Source organism: Petaurus breviceps, unplaced genomic scaffold (assembly GCF_028583685.1).
Source record: "Petaurus breviceps papuanus isolate PSGF00001 unplaced genomic scaffold, PetGlider_PUasm1.0 90849, whole genome shotgun sequence".
NCBI classification, from domain to species: Eukaryota; Metazoa; Chordata; class Mammalia; order Diprotodontia; family Petauridae; genus Petaurus; species Petaurus breviceps.
Genome location: NW_027187361.1, coordinates 11,991,707 through 12,011,642, shown reverse-complemented (window position 1 = coordinate 12,011,642; position 19,936 = coordinate 11,991,707). Strand labels below are relative to the sequence as shown.

General features: G+C 38.6%; 1 protein-coding gene across 8 annotated transcripts in view; it reads left to right on the top strand.

Annotated features, from left to right (window-relative positions):
- Positions 1-19,936, top strand: part of XG (Xg glycoprotein (Xg blood group)) — a 55,444-nt gene that overhangs the window by 16,305 nt on the left and 19,203 nt on the right. For all 8 annotated transcript variants that reach the window (XM_069072859.1, XM_069072860.1, XM_069072861.1 and 5 more), the window contains exons 2-4: positions 3,300-3,341; positions 9,467-9,514; positions 19,782-19,844. In XM_069072859.1, coding sequence (XP_068928960.1) covers positions 3,300-3,341; positions 9,467-9,514; positions 19,782-19,844 — 153 coding nt within the window. The remainder of the gene's footprint in view (positions 1-3,299; positions 3,342-9,466; positions 9,515-19,781; positions 19,845-19,936) is intronic.

The following is a 19,936-nucleotide window of genomic DNA, read 5'->3' as shown; positions in this document are numbered from 1 at the left end:
TCTCTCTCTCTCTCTCTCTCTCTCTCTCTCTCTCTCTCTCTCTCTCTCTCTCTCTCTCTCTCTCTCTGTCTTTCTCTCTCCCTCTCTGTCTTTCTCTCTCCCTCTCTGTCTTTCTCCCTCTCTGTCTTTCTCTCTCTCTCTGTATATATACATATATATGTATATATTAAATATATATGCATATTTGTTTAAATATATATATAGAGAGATAATTGTACAGGATATATATATATATATATATACATATGTATACAGGATAAATAAGGATAATTAACAGGGGGGAGGCACTGGAATAAAGAGGGTTTTGAGAAAGCTTCCTATGGAAGGTTTGATCTTAGTTGGGACTTAGGGGGAGCCAGGAAGGTCAGTAGTCATAATAGAGAAAGGAAAGTGTTCCAGGTCTGGGAGACAGCCCTAGAAAATAACCAGATCTGAGATGTGTTGTCTTGTTCATGGCACAGTCAGGAGGCCAATGTCACCGGAACTCGTTGGGGAGTAAGGTACAAGAAGACTGGAAAGGTAATAGGGGATAGATTATGAAGGGCTTTGAATGTCAAACAGAGCATTTTGTATTTCGTCTTGGAGACAATAGGGAATTCACTGGAGTTTACTGAGTTGGGGGGAGGGGGTTGTCACAAAATTGGACCTATGCTTTAGGAAAATCACTTTAGTCACTGAATGGAGGTTGAGTTAGAGTAGAGAAAGATCTGAGACAGGTAGTCTCACCAGCAGGCTGTTGCAATAGAATTTTTCTGATTTATTTATTTTTGGTTGGAAGGAGATGATGAATGTAGAATTTATTTTCTAAACAAGAGGAATAAATTTAATCCAAGTTTAATCCGAAGAAAAGCAATGCTAAAAGCAAAATCATTTTTACATTCTGTTTTTAATCATCATTTTTCAAGCAAGTTTTTTTTTGGAATACTATATGTGTAAACCAATTCTTTAAGTATTTATCCCACCTTGTTTGTCATATACTTCAAAAGGCTCTCACAATCAGATTACAGAAATGTGAAGGATGCTTGCTGTTCCTACTTTAACACACTCAAGAGGCAAGAATTGGTCAACCTATCTAGGCTTATAATCAAGTAGTTATTGATCTTATATGAAGAGATAAAGAATTTTTCTGTGTTTGCTTTTAGGATGCATACTTGTTTAAATGAAAAGAGAAAATGGTGATTCACAAAATATTCATATTGGGCTCCCATTTCCTGCCTCTCCCCTCTTTCTTTAGAGCCAAAATAACTATATTTAAATTTTACCTTAATGCTTAAATTTTTATTTCTTAGGAATCAGTTTTCCCTAATTCCTTCCTTCCTCATTTTTTAGATGTTATATGTCAATTTGATAACTTAAAGAGTCAGGTTGAGTTGGGAATAATAAGAGAACCTATCTCACAGGCTTGTCGTAAAAATCAAAGGAAACAATATTTGTGAAAGTGCTTAATGCAGTGACCAGCACATAATAGACTCTATGTAAATGCTTACTCATCTCTCCTCCCCAGTAAGTGAAAATATCTTCTAAGACATTGGTTCTTAATGTGTGTGTGTTTGTGTTTCCTGAACCTTTTGGGTAGTCTGGTAAAATCTGTGGGTCCCTTCTCTTAACAATGTTTTAAATGCATAAAATAAAATATGAAGAATTACAAAGGAAAGCAAATATGTTGAAATACAGCTATCAATTTATTTTTATTATTTTTTTTTATTTTTAAGCAATCGGGGTTAAGTAACTTGCTCAAGGTTACACGGCCAGTTATTTCTGGGTGTGGTGCTGAGTGTCTGAGCCCGGGGATTCGATCTCCAGGTCGTCCTAACACTGGAGCCGGTACTCTTACTCTCTGAGCCACCTGGCTGCCCTATCAACTTTTTTTTAAAAGCTTACAAACACCAGATTAAGAACCACTGTTCTAAGATTAGGTGCACCTTCCCCAAATGCCTAACCTATGACTTGAGAGTAGCTCACACATTGGAGAAACACTGTTTTCTCATTTACAGGGAATGCTTAAGAGATCCATTTTCTTTAGTTGGTGACTAACATGTCTGGTATATAAGATGCCCAAAGTTAAGATCTTACCACTTAGGAAGGGGCTAGGATGCACAGGATACCCTTCTTGATTGAAAAAGATCAGGAACCACTTATAAAGCAATGCATTTTAATTCAAGCTTTAGATAAGGCTGTCTCTGTCCTCAGGGAGTGTAAAGTTAGTCAGACTCTGATGCCCTGGAGTGATTCTGTGCATAATTCCTTGTCCAAACTGTAAAATAGAATATTTGCCACTTACTTCACACTTGGTAGAAATGAGGAAATCTATTGAATTGAGATCCTGGGAAGTTTAGTATTCTATAAACACAGTGAGAGTTTGCATGCATATGGAGGTGAGGTGTTATGGTTATATCTAAACTCTCAAATATTAAAGACTTAAAATTCCTCCGTGGAAGGGCAAAAAGAAATATTCAAGTATAAGAGATATTAAAGAAAGAATAATTGTTCTGAATGGAATAGTGGCAGAAGATTGAATCAAGACAGTGGATATAAGCTGCTGCTTCTTTGTTTTGCTTTTTGCAAGGGGGGAAGGAGGGGCTATTGGAGTTAAGTGACTTGCCCAAGGTCACATGACTAGTAAGTATTAAGTGTCTGAGGCCAGATTTGAACTCAGGTCCTCCTGACTCCAGGGCCGGTGCGCTATTCACTGTGCCCCTGGATGTAAGCTTCTTGAAGGCAGTAACTGCATTTTTGTCTTTGTATACCCCACATCTAATATAGTACCTCACACATAGTACTTGCCTTACATTATTGATTGAATTGAATTGAATATCGAACTGCAGATTGTCACAAAGTGATATGGAATGGGATCAAAATGAAGCTAATGGAATCATAGATTTAAACCTGAAAGGTACCTTAAAGGTTATCTAGTCAAACCCTCTTAGTTTTCAGAGGGGGAAACTGAGTCACACATAAAGAAAATAATTTGCTCAAGGTCATGCAGGTGCACCAGGATTTGAATTCGCCTCCTCTGACTGTAATCCCAGACCTCTTTCCTCTGCACAAAGAGAAACTTCTTGGGAGAGAAGCATAGTTTTCTTATTCATATTATCATTTTTACTGATGGATCTTCAAAAGTTTTCACTGCAGATATTCTCTTAGCTCCTTTCATAATACTTCACACATGATAGGAACTGAAGAAATGGTAAATGAATATTTCAATGCAACATTGGTTAATGGATATAGGAACGGCAGAATAAAAAAAGTTTAGATTTCTCCATCAAGATGTTACTTAACCTTGTTTATTTTTCTAATAGGTCAAGATGACTTCGATTTAGCAGATGCGCTTGATGATACTGGTACGTAGCTGTTTTACCAAAGAATACAGAATTCTAGTATCCTGGGCTGAGAGTATGAAGGTATTTTGGGAGTCATTAAATACAACATCCACAAATCATATATTTCATCAGTTGGTTAAAAGTTGTAATCTTTTCCATTCTCACTGTGATGGTCTAATGGACAGGCTCAATGGTGCCTGGGTTTGAATCTCAGCATTCAGGATATGACCACACAAGACTATTTCATAGTTACAGAGTGAAGCAAGGGTTAATGAATGAATGTCCAGGAATGCGTGGAAATTAGCCACTTCTTGGAGTGCGTGAAGTTGCTGCAAGTTCATTGCAAGCTGTCATAAGCAGTACCAGTTTCAGGATTCTGAGGTTTATATCAGGCTCTATCTGTCCAGAAATTCAAAGCACCATTTAGTTGGTTTGGTAAATGGATCCTTTGCTCAAAGGTCTTGAAAGGCTTCAACTCAGGGAGATGATTTTTACCTCTCAGGGACCAGATAGAAAAATACTGGCATAGCTTTTGTCTCCCTCCAGCCCTACCCCCACATTACAATTCTCAGAGGGTAAATGAATAAACTCAAGTTTCTCATCTTGCTTGAGAATTTTTCCTTGTTTCAAGGAATGGTCTCTGCCTGACATCCTGGTGATCATGGAGGCAGTCAGTCTGCTGACCTCTAAACCCTCTTTCACCCAATCCAATTTATCTTAAATACTCTTTGGGAGGGGTATGGGGTGGGGTGGGGTCCGAACCTGTGATTTCTTTGGCAGAGGGAAGTTCCCTGTTCCAAAGCAGATCAACAACAGTTCCAAAGCTTGTAATCTTAGAGAATTCCCTGATGATTCAAAGAAATTAAGTGATTTGCCCATGGTCACCTCAGACAATATATGTTAATGATGGAATTAAATTGAGATCTTCCTTACTCTGGGCCTGGTTCTTTAATCACTATGCATTATGCCTTGGCTTCCTAAATGATCACTTTGATCATGACTTGCTTTTACTCAAAATCTGTCAGTGGCTCCCTGCCTTCAGGGGTGGGGTTTTGAGGCCACATGTGGCCCTCTAGGTCCTCAAGTGTGGCCATTTGACTGAATCCAAACTTCACAGAACGAGTTCTGTGGCCTCGGGGCTGAAGGTTCTCCACCCCTGTACTGAGTGACTTCCAGACTCCTTTTCTGGCATTTAAGGTCCTGCATGACCTAGTCTCAACATACTTTCTCAGAAATACTCCTCCTTTTCTTCATCATACCCTTTTGTCCAGTTAATTGGACTAGTTATTTTCCAGAGAAGAAGGAAGCAAAGTTAGGTGTGGGTGTCCCTATTTCTGAGCTTGCAAAAAAAACCCAAAAACCCCAAACCAAAAATACAGGAGTTCATAGAAAGCACAAGTCTCACACTCCATCTGCACCAGAGGAAGAATGAGCTGCCCTGAACTGCCTTTATTCTCTAATTTTACATCGCCCAGGATATATTTTCTGTAGATATTGTCACCTCTCCTTTCCCATTATGTTTACCATGTTTTCTTTTTGTTTTGTTCCTGCCCATTCATCTGAGCTTATAATCATTGGTATCTTTTATGGACAAACAAATTAGCTGGATTCTTTTCCCCCTCCCCCAACATTAATCAGTTTATTATGTACCTTATTCAAGAACCACAGTTGGCTACTTATTGAAAAAAGTAAAGAAGGACCTTCTCTGGAGTCATTTTATGGACTATATCCTCCCAGATTAAGGATTGTAGAATACAGACTAGCCTTGAATACCTTCATTGGCCTTCGTCTCTTTCAAGTTATTGGGCTGTTTTTTTTTTTTTTAATGCTTGGTAGAATTCTTTCATAGATTCCTGTGGAATAATTTCATGCCCACACAGCTGAGTCTCTTATATTTTGTTTTTCTTTCTGCTGACTAAGAAATTCATCTTGGTCTGGCCTATGATTAGCCAGTTGTAGGCAATGATCTTGCGATGGAAAACTAGTGGTGTCTTTTTTATTTTTTAAAGCAATTGGGGTTAAGTAACTTGCCCAAAGTTACATGGCCAGTTTTTTTGTGTGGGTGTTAAGTATCTGATGCCGGAACCGATCCTGGGTCCTCCTGTCTCCCGGGGGCCGGCACTCTTACTCACTGCGCCACATGGCCGTCCCTAGTAGTGCAGTCTTAGACTTCTATTTCTACTTTATCTAATGTTTTCCTCTTCTCCCAGGTATTTAGTTTGGAACAATCAGAGGCTCAGATGAGGTCTCAATCTCTCAGAAGCTCGGATGAGGTGTCTATGCCTCTGTCTCCTGCCCCAGCCCAACAATTAAGTCAAAATCTCTATTATCCTTGTTGCCTCGCCTTTAAGGAAGGGATAAAAAGCTTCTTCCTAGGACTGGCCCATTCGGATCTGCCTGGGGTTGCCAGTCCATGTTTGTTGTGGTAAATTTAGAATGAGGGTGTGAGAAGACAAAGCTGTAACAATGAACACCCTCTTTCTTGGATCATAGTAATTGTTCTGTTTTCTAGGAATTCGTGAACTTGATGTTGTCGACTCAATTTTAAAAGTCATTAAACTGATTTTCATCAAGCTAGATCCGTTAAAGTCATATGTATTATGTGGGTATATTCAGCCATCTCTGGTTCACATTCCCAGAGAGATACTAGCTCCATCCACCCTTTCAGGTTCTAGTAGTATACTGAGGGCTATGGGGGATGTTTTTTCTCTGCTTCTATCTATTCAAATCCTTACTGGTTATGTCCTTCCTACTGTTAAGTACTAGTAACTCCCAGTTCCATTTTATCACTTGACAACAATTAGTTTTTATGAAGGATATTTAATTAAAATTTATAAGCAAGAGCCAAAGTGTAAACATTTCCCCCCATTACCTCAGGAAACAGGGTCAGTCAGCACAGTTTCTACATAACAATGGTCCCACCAAGTTCCTATCCGGATGACGCATGACTACCAGAAGAATCCTTGTCTCATCAACACCTGGGCTGGGTCCCAAAAGGTCAATTCTTGGTCCTTGAGGCATCCAGGCTGAGCTGATTATAAAATTCTGATGTAAGGCTGATGGGACATCCAGACACTGGAACTCCTAGACACTCAGTCTACTGATCTTATGCTCACAGTACTTCATATAATAATCCTTGATCTAAAAGTGACATAAATACTGAGGTAGGCAAAGGACCAAAGTCCATTTTCATAGGACCATATGACCTCTGAGGGGAGAAGGTCCAATGCCTCTTCCCTTATGGCATGGTTTCTTACCAGACTCTGCTAGGTAAGGAGTGAAACTATAAAAGTGCAGCCAAAGAGAGAGAAAACGTCCAGTGCTTTGCTCACTAGTCCTTGTCTCTGCAGTCAATCAAAGCACCTCCTATCCTCTTACTGGAAACATTTCTGGTACAGAACGTCTATGTTCCAAAGCCTCTCCAAGGCTTCTCTAGTTCACATCATGTGACTCTTTCAGAAACAGGCTGTCCAGCTCCTCCTATGTGGGGATGGGAGAAGAGAGGGGAAACATTGTCCCTGTTCTGTGTGCATGTACCAGGCATGCATGCATACACGTGTATATGCATGCACACACAATACACATACATGTATTTATGCATATATGCATGTGTATTGTACATGTGTGTATCTGTGTGTGCATGTTATTCATAATATATTGTTGTATATTATGTTATATGTATATAATACAGCATCATATTTTATATGTGCATATGATATGCAATATGTATATACAGATATATACATGAGCATAAAAACACAAGATACATATATGTATGTGTGTGAACAGTCATACACACATGCATGTATACACGCACACACATATTTAAATGACTCCTGCCTTACAGAGAATTTTATTACTGGAAGGCACCTTAGTGATCATCTGTAGAATGAATTGTATTAGATTAGGCTGCTAGGTGGCATAGTAGACAGAGCCTGGATTTGGAATCAGGGAGACCTGAGTTCAAATACTTCCTCAGACATTTACTGGCTATGTGACCCTGAGCAAATCAATTAATCTCCCCCAGCCTCAGTTTCGTCATCCTGAAAATGGGGATAGTAACACAGGTAATAACAGCTACCTGACAGGGTTGTTGTGAGGATCAAATGAGACAAGGCTTACTGTACTTTGTAAATTTTGAAGTACTGTAGCTGTTATTATTAGATATGGAAAGCAAGTTCCAGATAATTATAAGTCATTTTCAAAAATCACCCATATAGTTAGAGGGAAAGAATGGTCTAGAATCCAGGTCTTTTCACTTCTAGTCCAATGTCCTTTTAAAATTTTCACTGTTAACACAATCACAGAGACCTGCTTTAATACAATGGCTGTTCTCAATAGCCCTGAGAAAAATACCAGCTTTTCTCAAACTCTGAGACAGCCCATAGTTTGTAGACGGGAGCACTGTATAGAAAGGGACTGGTGTGAAAATGGACCACAGTGGTCTGACTGTGTGCATTTGAAAGAGGAGGACAAAGAGTGACACTGTCTGAAGCAAATTTGTAGCAACATTAGTTTGTGCCACAATAGTGCAAATGGAATATCCCCTAGTGTTTTTTTCTGTGCAGATGAACAGGGAGTGTTTCCTCAGTGTATTTGTCTATTACTTAGCTATGAATCTCTGGGGAAGTCTTCAATTAAAATAAGAAAGTGGGTTATCAAGCACCTACTATGTTCTAGGCACTGTGCTAAATGCTGGGAATACAAAAAAGGTTCCTGCTGTAAACGTGTTTGTATTGGGAGAGGGTTATGACAGGTACACAGATGAGTGAAATAAACAGAAAATTATTGGGAGGGCAGTGCGGTAAGCACTAACAAATGAGGGTAGGGTCGGAAAAGACCTCTTGTAGTAAGTTGTACTTGAATCAAACCTTGGAAGAAGGTGGAAGAAATCCAAGAGACCAAGGTGAGGAGAGAGAGCATTTTAGGCAAAAGCACTGAGCTGAGAAATAGAAGGATGTGTTTGGGAGGCTGCAGAGTGTCTGAAGTCTTGGTACAGAATATCGGGGTCATAGAAGTAGAGAAGGAACCTTAGAGTCCATCTAGTTCAACCTTTTCCCTCATTTTACAGAAAAGGAAACTGAGGCACAAGAAGCACAAATGACTTTCCCAAGGTCATAGGAGTAGTACATGTCTAAAGTTAGATTTGGTCCCATGACTCTAATGCCAGAACAAGTGATCTTTCCACTGTACGATGCAGAAAATATTAAAAGATTTGGCTGATTATAATTCCACATCAAAAAAGAGTTAGACTTGGGACAGGTAGGTGGAGAAGTGAATAGAGCACTGGCCCTGAAGTCAAGAGGACCTGAGTTCAAATCCGACCTCAGACACTTAACACTTACTAGCTATGTGACCTTGGGCAAGTCACTTAACCCCAATTACCCTGCCTTCCCACTCCAAAAAGCAAAAAAAAAAAGTATACTAAAAAAGAGTTAGAATGATTATAATTCTGTATCAAGAAGCTGACAACAGCTTCCTTTTTGGAAGCATATCCTGAGTCTTTCCTGTGGGGTCTGTTCATATTATTTTATCTTTCTTTTGCTTCAAGATAGGAAGGCTAGGCTGTCAATAACCATTTGGCCTCAGTCCGCCACAAGGTTAGGACAGTTTTTTGGAGATATAAGTAAGGACATGATTCAGGGCAAGCAAACAACGCTGTCTCCAGTATCCTGTTCTATCTCTCTCTCTCTCTCTCTCTCTCTCTCTCTCTCTCTCTCTCTCTCTCTCTCTCTCTCTATGTCTATACATGCACAGTATGCATTATTATGGGTATCTCTACACACACACACACACATACACACATATATATATAATATAAACACATATATTATGCATATATATATTAGAGACTGCAAGACTCTGACACTTTCATGCAGATTCTAATATGAGGGAGAATCATCAGAACATGATCTCCTTTCAACATGGGATTTTCAAGCTTCTTGGTCCTCTGCTCCTCCTTAACTGCACTAATGAACAAAACTATAGACTCTCAGATTTAGGAAGGACCTTAGAGGTCGTCTGATCCAACCCTGTCCTGATCAAGAATGCCTTAGAATCTAGATAACCAGAAAATTCACTTCAAGACTACTTGTTTGAAATACTGACAATTTTTAATTATTTCAATCTCTCTTTTTTTATCATAGACGAAATTACAAGGAGACCTAACCCAGTTACCAAGAAACCAGGATCAGGTGGGTTATATCTTTAGCTGGTTGAAAACATCTTAAGCTGTAAAAAAAAATAAAAAGTAATATAATATATATATATATGTACACACATATATACATACATATGTATAGTTTGTGCTAAACAAGGGTACCATCTTACTGTCACATATCTGGTTTGAGCTTTTCAAACAAGATGTAGATTAAAATGAACTTAATGGATACTAAATACTTAATGAAGAAGATAGGTGATACCGTGAATAGAGTTCTGGACCTGGGATCAGAGAAGACTATGAAGAATTCCAGTGAAGAGAAACTTAAATCATCTGGAGACTGTCCTGACTACTTTGAAATAGCACTAATTATTATAGCTAGAATTTATATAGTGTTTTAAGCTTTGCAAAAGCCTTTTACAAATATTAGCACATTATATCCTCACAACAACCCTGAGATACAGATGCTATTTTATTCACATTTTACATATGAGGGACCTGAGGTCGACAGAAGTTAAGTGGCCAAATAACTAGTTAAGTTTCTAAGGCCATATTTGAACTCAGATTTTCCTGACTCTGGATCTGTGGTCTATCTACTGTGCCACCTAACTGATCCAAGATAATTCAGCAATCTTTCCTCATATAAAGCCTAAATGACTTCTTTGTAATTTCTATCCATTATTCCTTGTTTCGCTCTCTGGACTTACAGAGAAGTCTAATCCTTTTACCATATGAAAGTCTATGAAATATTTCCAGACTGCTGTCATGTTCCTCCTAAGACTTTTCTTTAGGCCAGTAGTTCCTTTTATCGAGCCTCATATGGCATGATCTTGAGTCTTTATTCTTATTACCTTCCTCTGGACATGTTCCAGTATTTCAGTATTTTTTAATTTAAATTCATTTATTTATTTTGAGTTTTCAACATTCACTTCCATAAGATTTTGAGTTTTTAATTTTCTCCCCCTCCGCTCCCTAACTCACTTCCCACGACAGCATGAAATCTCTTATAGGCTCTACATATACATTGATATTAAGCATATTTTCTCATTAGTCATGTTGTAAAGAAGAATTAGAACAAATGGGAGGAGCCATGAGAAAGAAGAAACAAAACAACAGAAAAGAGGGCAAATATTCACTCTGCATTCAGACTCCATAGTTCTTTCTCTGGATGTGGATAGCGTTTTCCATCATGAGGCTGTCTTAGATCCTTGCATTGCTGAGAAGTTGTGTATTTTTTCAATATTTTGAGTAGGCCTAATGTAGTCTAACACGATATTTTCACTGTAGTCTAACCAGCGAAGAATACAATAGAACTATCACTGTTGATATCAAGAATCATTCAACTAGAAATTTTTATGTAGATGTATATGTATATATAATATGTACACGTGTATATGTGTTTTGCTACATGTATGTAGAAATACCCAAGTATACATGTATAATAGTGTGCATGTATAAACATTGGTATATAGATATAACAAGATGGTGGAGAAAATGTTGTTTGCTTGCCCTGGCATTATCTCCTCATTTATACCCCTGAGAAATTCTCCTTCCCCTGTCGTGGACTGAGGTCAAATGGTTATTGATAGTCTAGCCTTCCTGTCCTGAGATAGACAACAGGTAGAAGACACAGTGACTCTGGGCATGGCATAAACTTGGGGGTGAGGGGACCTGGAAGAGAATGGATGTCACCCTAAGAAACTACATAGGGAAAGAGCCAGTCACTATGGGTGCAGAGGTAAGGAAATAGGTGATTGGGCTGTTTGCAGAGTCATGGAGTTGATTCTGGGTTTGCTAAAACTATCTGAATTGCTGAGGTCAAGTCTATTGGTTGCTTATGTTCATCCTTTCTCACCTGCTGTTGCCATCTTGGGGTGGCAGTGGGGGGGTACTTTATCATTTCAGAGGATAAAGTCTTTCAGCACTGAGTTGGCATTCCAGAAAGGGTCAAAACAAATAGATCACTGGAAAAGAGCCTGCTTCCAGGGGTTAACTTTGAATTAATTAAAGAGCATGACCTCTGTCTCTATGTTAGGAATTTTCCTAACTGGGGGCTCAGAGCATTTGTGATTGAACTCATAACTTTTTTTTTTTTAAGCAATCGGGGTTAAGTAACTTGCTCAAGGTTACACGGCCAGTTATTTCTGGGTGTGGTGGTAAGTATCTGAACCCGGATTCAATCCCAGGTCATCCCGACTCTGGGGCCAGTGCTCTTACTCACTGCGCCACCTGGCTGCCCTGAAGTCATAACTTTTTATGTAAAATAGACTTCCTAAAAAAACTATAGAAGAAGGAACCACAAGGACCTCAGGGGCCACTATATCACCCCCTAGACTTAAAATGAGCTGATTTTTCTAAGACTGTAATTATTTGCCTTTCATTTGAGCCTCCCACCAACCCTGTGAGATATTATTATCCCACTTTACATATAGGGAAACTGAGGCTCAGAGAGGTTAAATGACTTGTCCGTGCTCACAAAGCTAGTAAGTGTCAGAGGCTGAATTCAAACCCATGTCTTCCTGGGTCCACGTCCTATGTTCTTTCCACGACATACTAACTCTCAAAAGACACAGAAATAAATGTGCTCTTCCATGTCACAGCTGTTCATGTGCTGCAGTGCAGCTGTCACGATCCCTTTTTGTCAGGTTAGACATACCTAGTTCCCTTAATCATTTTCTGTATAAAATACTTCCCATGCTGTTCACTTTCTTGTTTAGCCTCCTTCCTAGGCTCTCTAGAACACCAAGACTTTAATAAAATTTTTCAGACCAGTGCAAAGTGTAGAGAATTACCTTATCACTTGCTCTGGATTTAGATGGATGCAATTTAAGATTGAAACAGCTTTCAAAGGAGATTTTTTTGCATTATCTTCTGTTATTTTAAATTATTGTTTGGTAAACTAACCTCCCCCCTCCCCACATCGGACAGAGGTTCAACTGCTCCTCTAACAAATTTCTCTTTTAGCCTGATTTATAAAAAAATCAGTTGGTGAATAAATATTAATTAATTGTCCACTATATTGGCACACCAAAAAAGGCAAGCATTAGTCCTTGTCCTCCAGGAACTCACAATCTAAGGAGGGAAAACAACATGAAAAGAACTATGTACAAACAAAGCATTATAGAGTAAATTGAAAATAATCAACAGAGGGGAAGCATTAGCGTTAAGGGGGATTGGGAAATGTTTCTGGTAGAAGTTGACATTTTAGTTGGGACCTGAAGGAAGCCTGGGAATCCAAGAGGCAGAGAAAAGGAGGGAGAACATTCTGGACATGTTGATCAGTCAGTGAAAATGCCCAGAGTTCAGAGATACTGGTTCTTTTGTGAAGACCACGAAGGATGCTAGTGTTCCTGGATCATAGGATAAGTAGGGGAAGAAGGAACAAGGTGTAAGAAGAATGAAAGGGTTGGGGTGGGGTGGGCAGGGGAGATAGAGCATTCAGGGCTCTGAATACCAAACTGAGGATTTTGTATTTGATCCTGGAGGTAATAAGGAGCCACTGAAGATTATACAGTAGGGAGTGGGATTGGGAGGAGCGACATGATCAGACCTGTGCTTTAGGAAGATTACTTTGACAGCTGAATGGAAGATAGACTGGAGTGGGGAGAGACTTGAGGTAAACAGAACCACCAGCAGGCTATTATAATAGCCAAGGCATAACACCTGCACTAGAGTGAAGGCATTGTTAAAAGAGATGTACATGAAACTTCACAGAAATGTGTCAAATAAAGAAAGTTAAATTGTTGAAATCCTTCAAAAAGTAACTATCAAATGCCTGGTGTGGCCTCAAGTCTTGTTCTAGGTGCTGTGTGGGATATAAAATATATATATATATATTTAATATACATTATATATTTAATTATATATATTTAATATACTCTCTCCATACACACACACACACACACACACACACACACACTTCCCATCCTCAATACTTGACTCCTTTGGTGATGAAATGGCTAGCCTATTTTTCTTTTAGTTAATTCAGCCTGAGGGGACTCTCCAAAACAGTCTAACTCAAAGAAACTATAGCTCACTGTATGAGATTTATTATCCAATATAGGCTTATATAAAGATACTGGCACAGTGGATAGAGCACTGGGCTTGGAATCAGGAAAATGCATCTTCATGAATTCAAATCTGGCCTCAGACACTTACTAGCTATGTGATCTCAGGCAAGTCACTTAACCCTGTTTGCCTCAGTTTCTCCATCTGTAAAATGAACTGGAGAACGAAATAACAAACCACTCCAGTATCTTGGCCAAGAAAATCCCAAAAGAGATCAGAAAAAGTCAGACACAACTGAAATGATTCGGCAATACAACATAACATACAAATGAAAAAATAAATGAAATGGATAAAAATAATTTCTCACTAGAGTAATACATTCATAGAATCTCAGCACAAGGCAGCATCTAGTCCAATTAATAAATGAACAGGAATCCCCTCTACAACATCCCAGAGAAGGGCTCATTTAAAATTCGGGGGAGAACCTCTCTGATGGTGGTTTGGTGCCTTCCAAAGTGGTGCCCTCTGCTTTGGGGAGCTCTAAGGATTAGGATGTCTTTCACATTGCTTGAAATTCTGAGTTAATGAGAGCCTCTTTAAAATTTGAATCCCATACCAATCTTCCTACCTTGGCAAATTATGCAGTCCTCTTAAAGTTGGCAAACAACAGGATTTTTACATACCTTCCTAGTCATTTTTATATCTTCTATTATGAGGAAGAGGATCTTTTTCTTTTACTAAGGATAAAAGGCTTGTGAATTCCTGATTAAAATTTTGAAATTGGAAGTCACAGATTGTGATTCTAATCTGCAATTCATACATTCTATGTCTCATTTTCTCCAGTCTTTGAAATGTTAATTTCATGTCATCACTTCTTTCCTTCCTTCTCCCAATACCCCTCCCTCTTAACTAAGGTACTCTCACATGGTCACAACGATACAGTGGTCTAGTCAATATTTTATTAAATTAATAAAAATATTTAAAAGATGGAAGAATAGCACTGCCTAGAGGATGCAGAATTAGATATGGAGTTAGGAAGACTGGAGTTTGTAAGCTGTGTGTGGTGCTTACCTACTGGATTACTATGGACATGTCACTAAACATCTCAGTGTCTCAGGCAACTCTCCAAGTCAAAGACTGGTTGTTTTGATGAGGAGACTTCTTGCAATGGAGTTCCCCAGGGTAATTAAACTGAAGATCCTTTTAGATAATTTAAGAATGGAAGTACCCTGGAAAATATATCATAGCTGGGACTCCCATTGTATCATCAAATCCTTTGAATTAGAGTTCCGAAAAAGAATCTTTGGTAAACCAGTAGAAAGGAACACAGTTCATATAAAGTCCAGTGGAGAACATAAGTAATGGTGTTGTCCTGAATTATCAAAGAAATTTAAATTAGACTTTTCTACAAGTATTGCTGATGAAATTGTAGGTTAATTGCTTCTCTTCCCCTCTTCTCATTAAGAATTACAATATATCATTTTTTTAAAACTTAGGGTTAGATGAGGGAAGGAAATCTTTTTAAAGTAAATCATATTATATTATCCTTAAGGAAAAAAATTTTAATTTAGATGATGGTGGTAAGTACTAAGGTAAAATTTCTCAATACAATCTATATATAACAGATTCTCAGAGTATTTTCCCAGGGATTACTCCTAATAATAATTATATAAACCTATGAATTAGGAACCAAAACTTTAAAGAATTCCATTTATAGAATGTGGTTTTTATAGACACACATTTGTATGTGTCCAGATAATTGATGTAAACTTAACATCCTGTTTACCCCCCATGTAGCTTGAATGTTCATAGCTATTTGAAAATTGTCTTCCTCACTAGAATGTAAGCTCCTTGAGGACAGGGACAGTTTTTGCCTTTCTTTGACTCTCATCACTTAGCACAATTCCTGGTACACAGTAAACACTTAATATTTTACTATAGATTAGTCTGCCAAGTAATCCTGTTGCTATGACCACTGATACAGAAAGAGATTTAGGAGGGTTCAAATGACTCCCACTTTTGGCAAGTGCCCAATGTTGTGCTGGCTGAACATCTCACAAAACTGACAGCTTTTCCTTTCTTCTGGAGCTAGGAGGGGTGAGGGGGGGAGTGGAGAGAAGCATTTAATGAATCCTCAAGAAACTATGCACAGACTTTTGTGAAAATGGCTAATTCCTCAGAAAATTGAGAACATAACTCTTAACAGTAACCACAAAATTCAGAAACATGAGTATTAATGCAAATGGGATGGAGTCAGATTAGAAATCAATATCTCTCCCAGGATCCTGTTGGGTTGGCTTATGTCACAGAAGGTTGTACGGCCTATTACCTCCAAAAGAAGAATAGTATAAAGAAAGGAAACACTGGGGGCGGCCAGGTGGCTCAGCGAGTAAGAGCACCGGCTCCAGTGTCGGGATGACCTGGGGATCGAATCCAGGCTCAGACACTCAGCACTCACCCAGAAACAACTGGCCGTGTAACCTTGAGCAAGTTACTTAACCCCGATTGCTTTAAAAAAATAAAAAAGAAAGGAAACATTGTGGCTTATATTGTCTTAGCACCAGATAGGGGGCCATCTTCAGTTGTCCTGATCTGTATCTTACCACCGGACCCAGATGGCTCTGGAGGAGAAAGTGAGACTGGTGACTTTACATTGCCTTCCCTCACTCAAATCCAATTCGTTGTAAAGTCATGGCGCCATCTTCCTGATGTGATGTCCTCTTCAAGAAAGGACAAACAGCAACATCAGCACCAAACCTGAAGATACTGTTGGGAACTCTGAAATGGCCGCAAGAAGAGCCAGAGAGAGCTAGGGCTGCAAGGGGGCCACAGCTGGATCTGACAGAACAGGGGGGAAAGGAAACAATAGTCCTCCATGTTTCATAGCTATGAAATCTCTAGTATTTCTGGTCGAGTGATAGACCTGGGTGCATATTCCCTACATCCTTGCCCCCTCAATCCTCAGTTCTCCTATGGTGTTTGGGCAGGGTTGGAGGTGTGGTGGTGAGGCAAAACCTCCTCATTCCAAGCTTCCTATCAGATTTTGAGATCACATGTTTTGACCTAGAATGTTCAAAGCTTTTTAAGGACAACAGTCTAGTATGTAACCGATGACTGTTCCTACTCCCAAGGACTCTGATTAAGCCTGAGTAAACTAAAGCTGGTGCTAGATAATAGGAGGGAATGCATGATTATAAACTTCTCCTTCCAGATAGATAGACAGTAGTGAACTGTCAATCAACAATGACAATATTGCCAAGGACAGTTAGGCATACGAGGCAGTAATTAGATCCTTATTACATTGATTTAGCCAGAGAATCCCTTAGGAGTCAGCAGACTAGGTGATATACTACATGGAATGAATTTGAGGGATACCTGCAAGATTCCCTTATGAAGAAAGGATATAGGAACAGCTGCAAAAGATATTCCTTTAGTGGGTGACCCCACCCCAATCCCAGTGCCACTCACTCTTTTCTCTGATTCTAGAAAATATGCAGTAGTTGTATGGCAATCTGTCTGTCTAATAGAACAATATTCTACTTGGAACAAAATTTCCTTCTTTTGCTTTCCTGATATTGCTATTTTTTTTTGCTAAAATGGAAAAATCGACTTATTTCTTCTTACCAGCTGTCACTGACCAACCCTCAGTATTATAAAGTTTTACTAGGAATTAGGGGGAAATAAAGCAAAATCTATTGACACACAAAATTTAGGGTCATCAAGAATGTGAAGACCTAGAGACTTAGAAGTCTCCTGATCTCAACCCCACTCTATTTTCTCTAATTATCCTTTTCTCTGGTTCTAGAGAATATTCACTAGGTGTTTTATAGCAACTAGGGACTGTGTTGACTTGGCTGTGAATTGGATTTAAGTGAAGTCGAGAGCTCCACAAAGCTATCAGCCTCACTCTTTCAAGCAATCATCTGCTACCAGTAGCAAGACAAAAGTTAAGACAATTGGCAATGGCCCATGCACTAGGTGACCTTGGCTTTTCTCAATTAAGGTCTTTCCTAGGTCTCAGTTTGCTGAGGCAATACCCATTCAATGATTAAAAGCTAGGTAAGAATTTGTAGGTTAGTAAACTGAGGCTGAATTTTAGTGACTTGTCCAGAGTCATACCAATAATAAGTGTATGAGGCAAGATGTGAACTCAGGTCTTCCTGACTCTAAATCCAGCAGCAGAAAACAAGAACATTGTCTCTTCTCCTTAACCCTGACCCCTAACCCCACCCTCTACTTTGCTGAAATCAGTCCTGTAATTTTGAAGGGGAGCTGTTAGATCAACAGGAGACATACAGAGATACATTCTAAAAAAAGATGCAAAACATCAGGCAGCAGCTTCAAAATAAGAGTGACCTCTGACAATTAAGAGTGAGTCTATAAAGAGGAAGAGATAGAAAGAGAATTCTACAAAGAGAGAAAAGGTTCCTAGACCCTGAATTTACAGGGATTTAGAGTTGTCTTTGTCACACACCTTTCCTACACGTTTGCCTTGTGCCATTGAACACCCTTTGAGCTCACCCTTCCTATGGACACTGAGTGTATTTTTGGGAGAGAGGACTCCAGTTTTATGGAAAATAAGGTTTTGGAACTACTGTTCTTGCAATGCCATTTGAGTAAATACCTTTGCTAAGAGATCATTGAGACCACTGGCGGATTGTTAATGGGAGGAACATTGTAGAAGACTTGTAATCTACACACAGAGGGGTCAAATATATGGCTCTCAAAACTCCCTAGTACAGCTTGAGCCAGAATAAAATTGGGAAATGGTTAACAAAATTAATAAAAAAAAATACAATGCAACATAGAAATAGTGATGCAAATTTGTGTTTTTTTTTTAAATCAAGATGTGGCCAGAAGGGATCTGTTTCTATTTGAATTTGACACCATTGACCTAGAATATTAAAAAGGTGACTCCATAGATTTACCCCCTAGGACCTGAGATAGCAGCCACCCATCAGGGCCCTAGACTGTGAATGCCAGTGACAAGTTGGAAGAACAGCCCAGAGGGTGCTACATTATGTAGGGTCTTCACATTTTGGGAGTCAGAAAGAACTGGGTTCAAATCATACTTCTGACCTTTAAGGGAACAGAAGGGACAAACGTTTGTTCAGCACCTACTAAGTCTCAGGTAATAAGCACTTTACAAATATCCTTTCATTTGATCCTTATAACAGCTTTGTGAAGTAGGTAGATCTTTATTAGTAGGATGACTATGAACAAATCACTTAAACTCTTGTGCTATCAGGTAGCCCTCTAGGATATACCAATTAAGTCAGGGAGTTTTTCAATCCTGATCTTGTTGTCTCCTTTTTTAAAGGGAGAGTCCCTCATGATAAAAATCACAGATAATAAAAATAATCATTGATTTAGAACTAGAAAAGCCCCTAGAAGCCATTTAATTAAAAAAAACCTTTCATTTTATGGTTGAAGAAACTGAGGCAGAAGGATTAAGTGTCTCTCCCAAGGTCACATAGATTACCAGTGGCAGTTTATCAGGTTGCCCACAGATTGATTAATGGTATTTTGAGCCAAAAGGACTCCCAAAGATTAGCTATCAAATCTGCCATCTATATGGGGGTAAAGGAGGAACCCAAATGAATGAAATCATGAATCATTGAAATGTTGTAATGATCTTTCTTTTTTTTTTCTTAAATCACATTGTCAGAAAAATGAATATATGGTTTAAGCTGCTTTCTCCCAGATCCAAGTTAGTTTATGTTTTCTAACTACCAATAAAAAACAAAACAAAATAAAATAAAAAATGGGAAGAAATCATTCTGCAGGAATACTGGGATAGTCCTGAGTAGAAGGTTGCCAAAAATAAAGTTTACCCAAGCAGTAGAAGCAGGTGTTTATTGCTGAACAGTTTATATACTTTGGGAATTTTGAATTTTCACCCACTTCAGTTAACCTTATGGGGGGTAGAGTGGGGAGGAAAAGGAGACTCAAATTAGTCTTTGTAAATTATTCTGTCACTTATAATAACCCTAAAGCAGTTGTTCAAATCTTTCATGCTGGTAGCATCTGTCACATTAATTGTAGGCAATTACACTATCTCCTTGCCATGAAAATTAGACTTAGAGCCTTCAGAAATAAAAATGAAAATTAAAAAAAAAACAACCCCAAACTTTAGGCTCCAGTTAAATGGTTTTTTTAACTGGGCATTCTTTAAGCAACAACTTTGAAACAAAATCCCCAAATTATTATATTTTGATATTCTGGATTTGTATTCTGTAAATATTTGAAGCACACTTTTTTTTCCTAAAACTTTGGTATTGATCTTTCAACAGGTATTTACCCCAACCCTAATCCACCCTATCGTCCTCAACCTGGAATCTATGACAATCCTGGAGGTAAGAATTATAGAAATTGAATATGTTAGATATTATATTTATTGCATTTCAGAAATGGTTTAGTATTTTTTTCCAGTGAGCTATTTGAAATT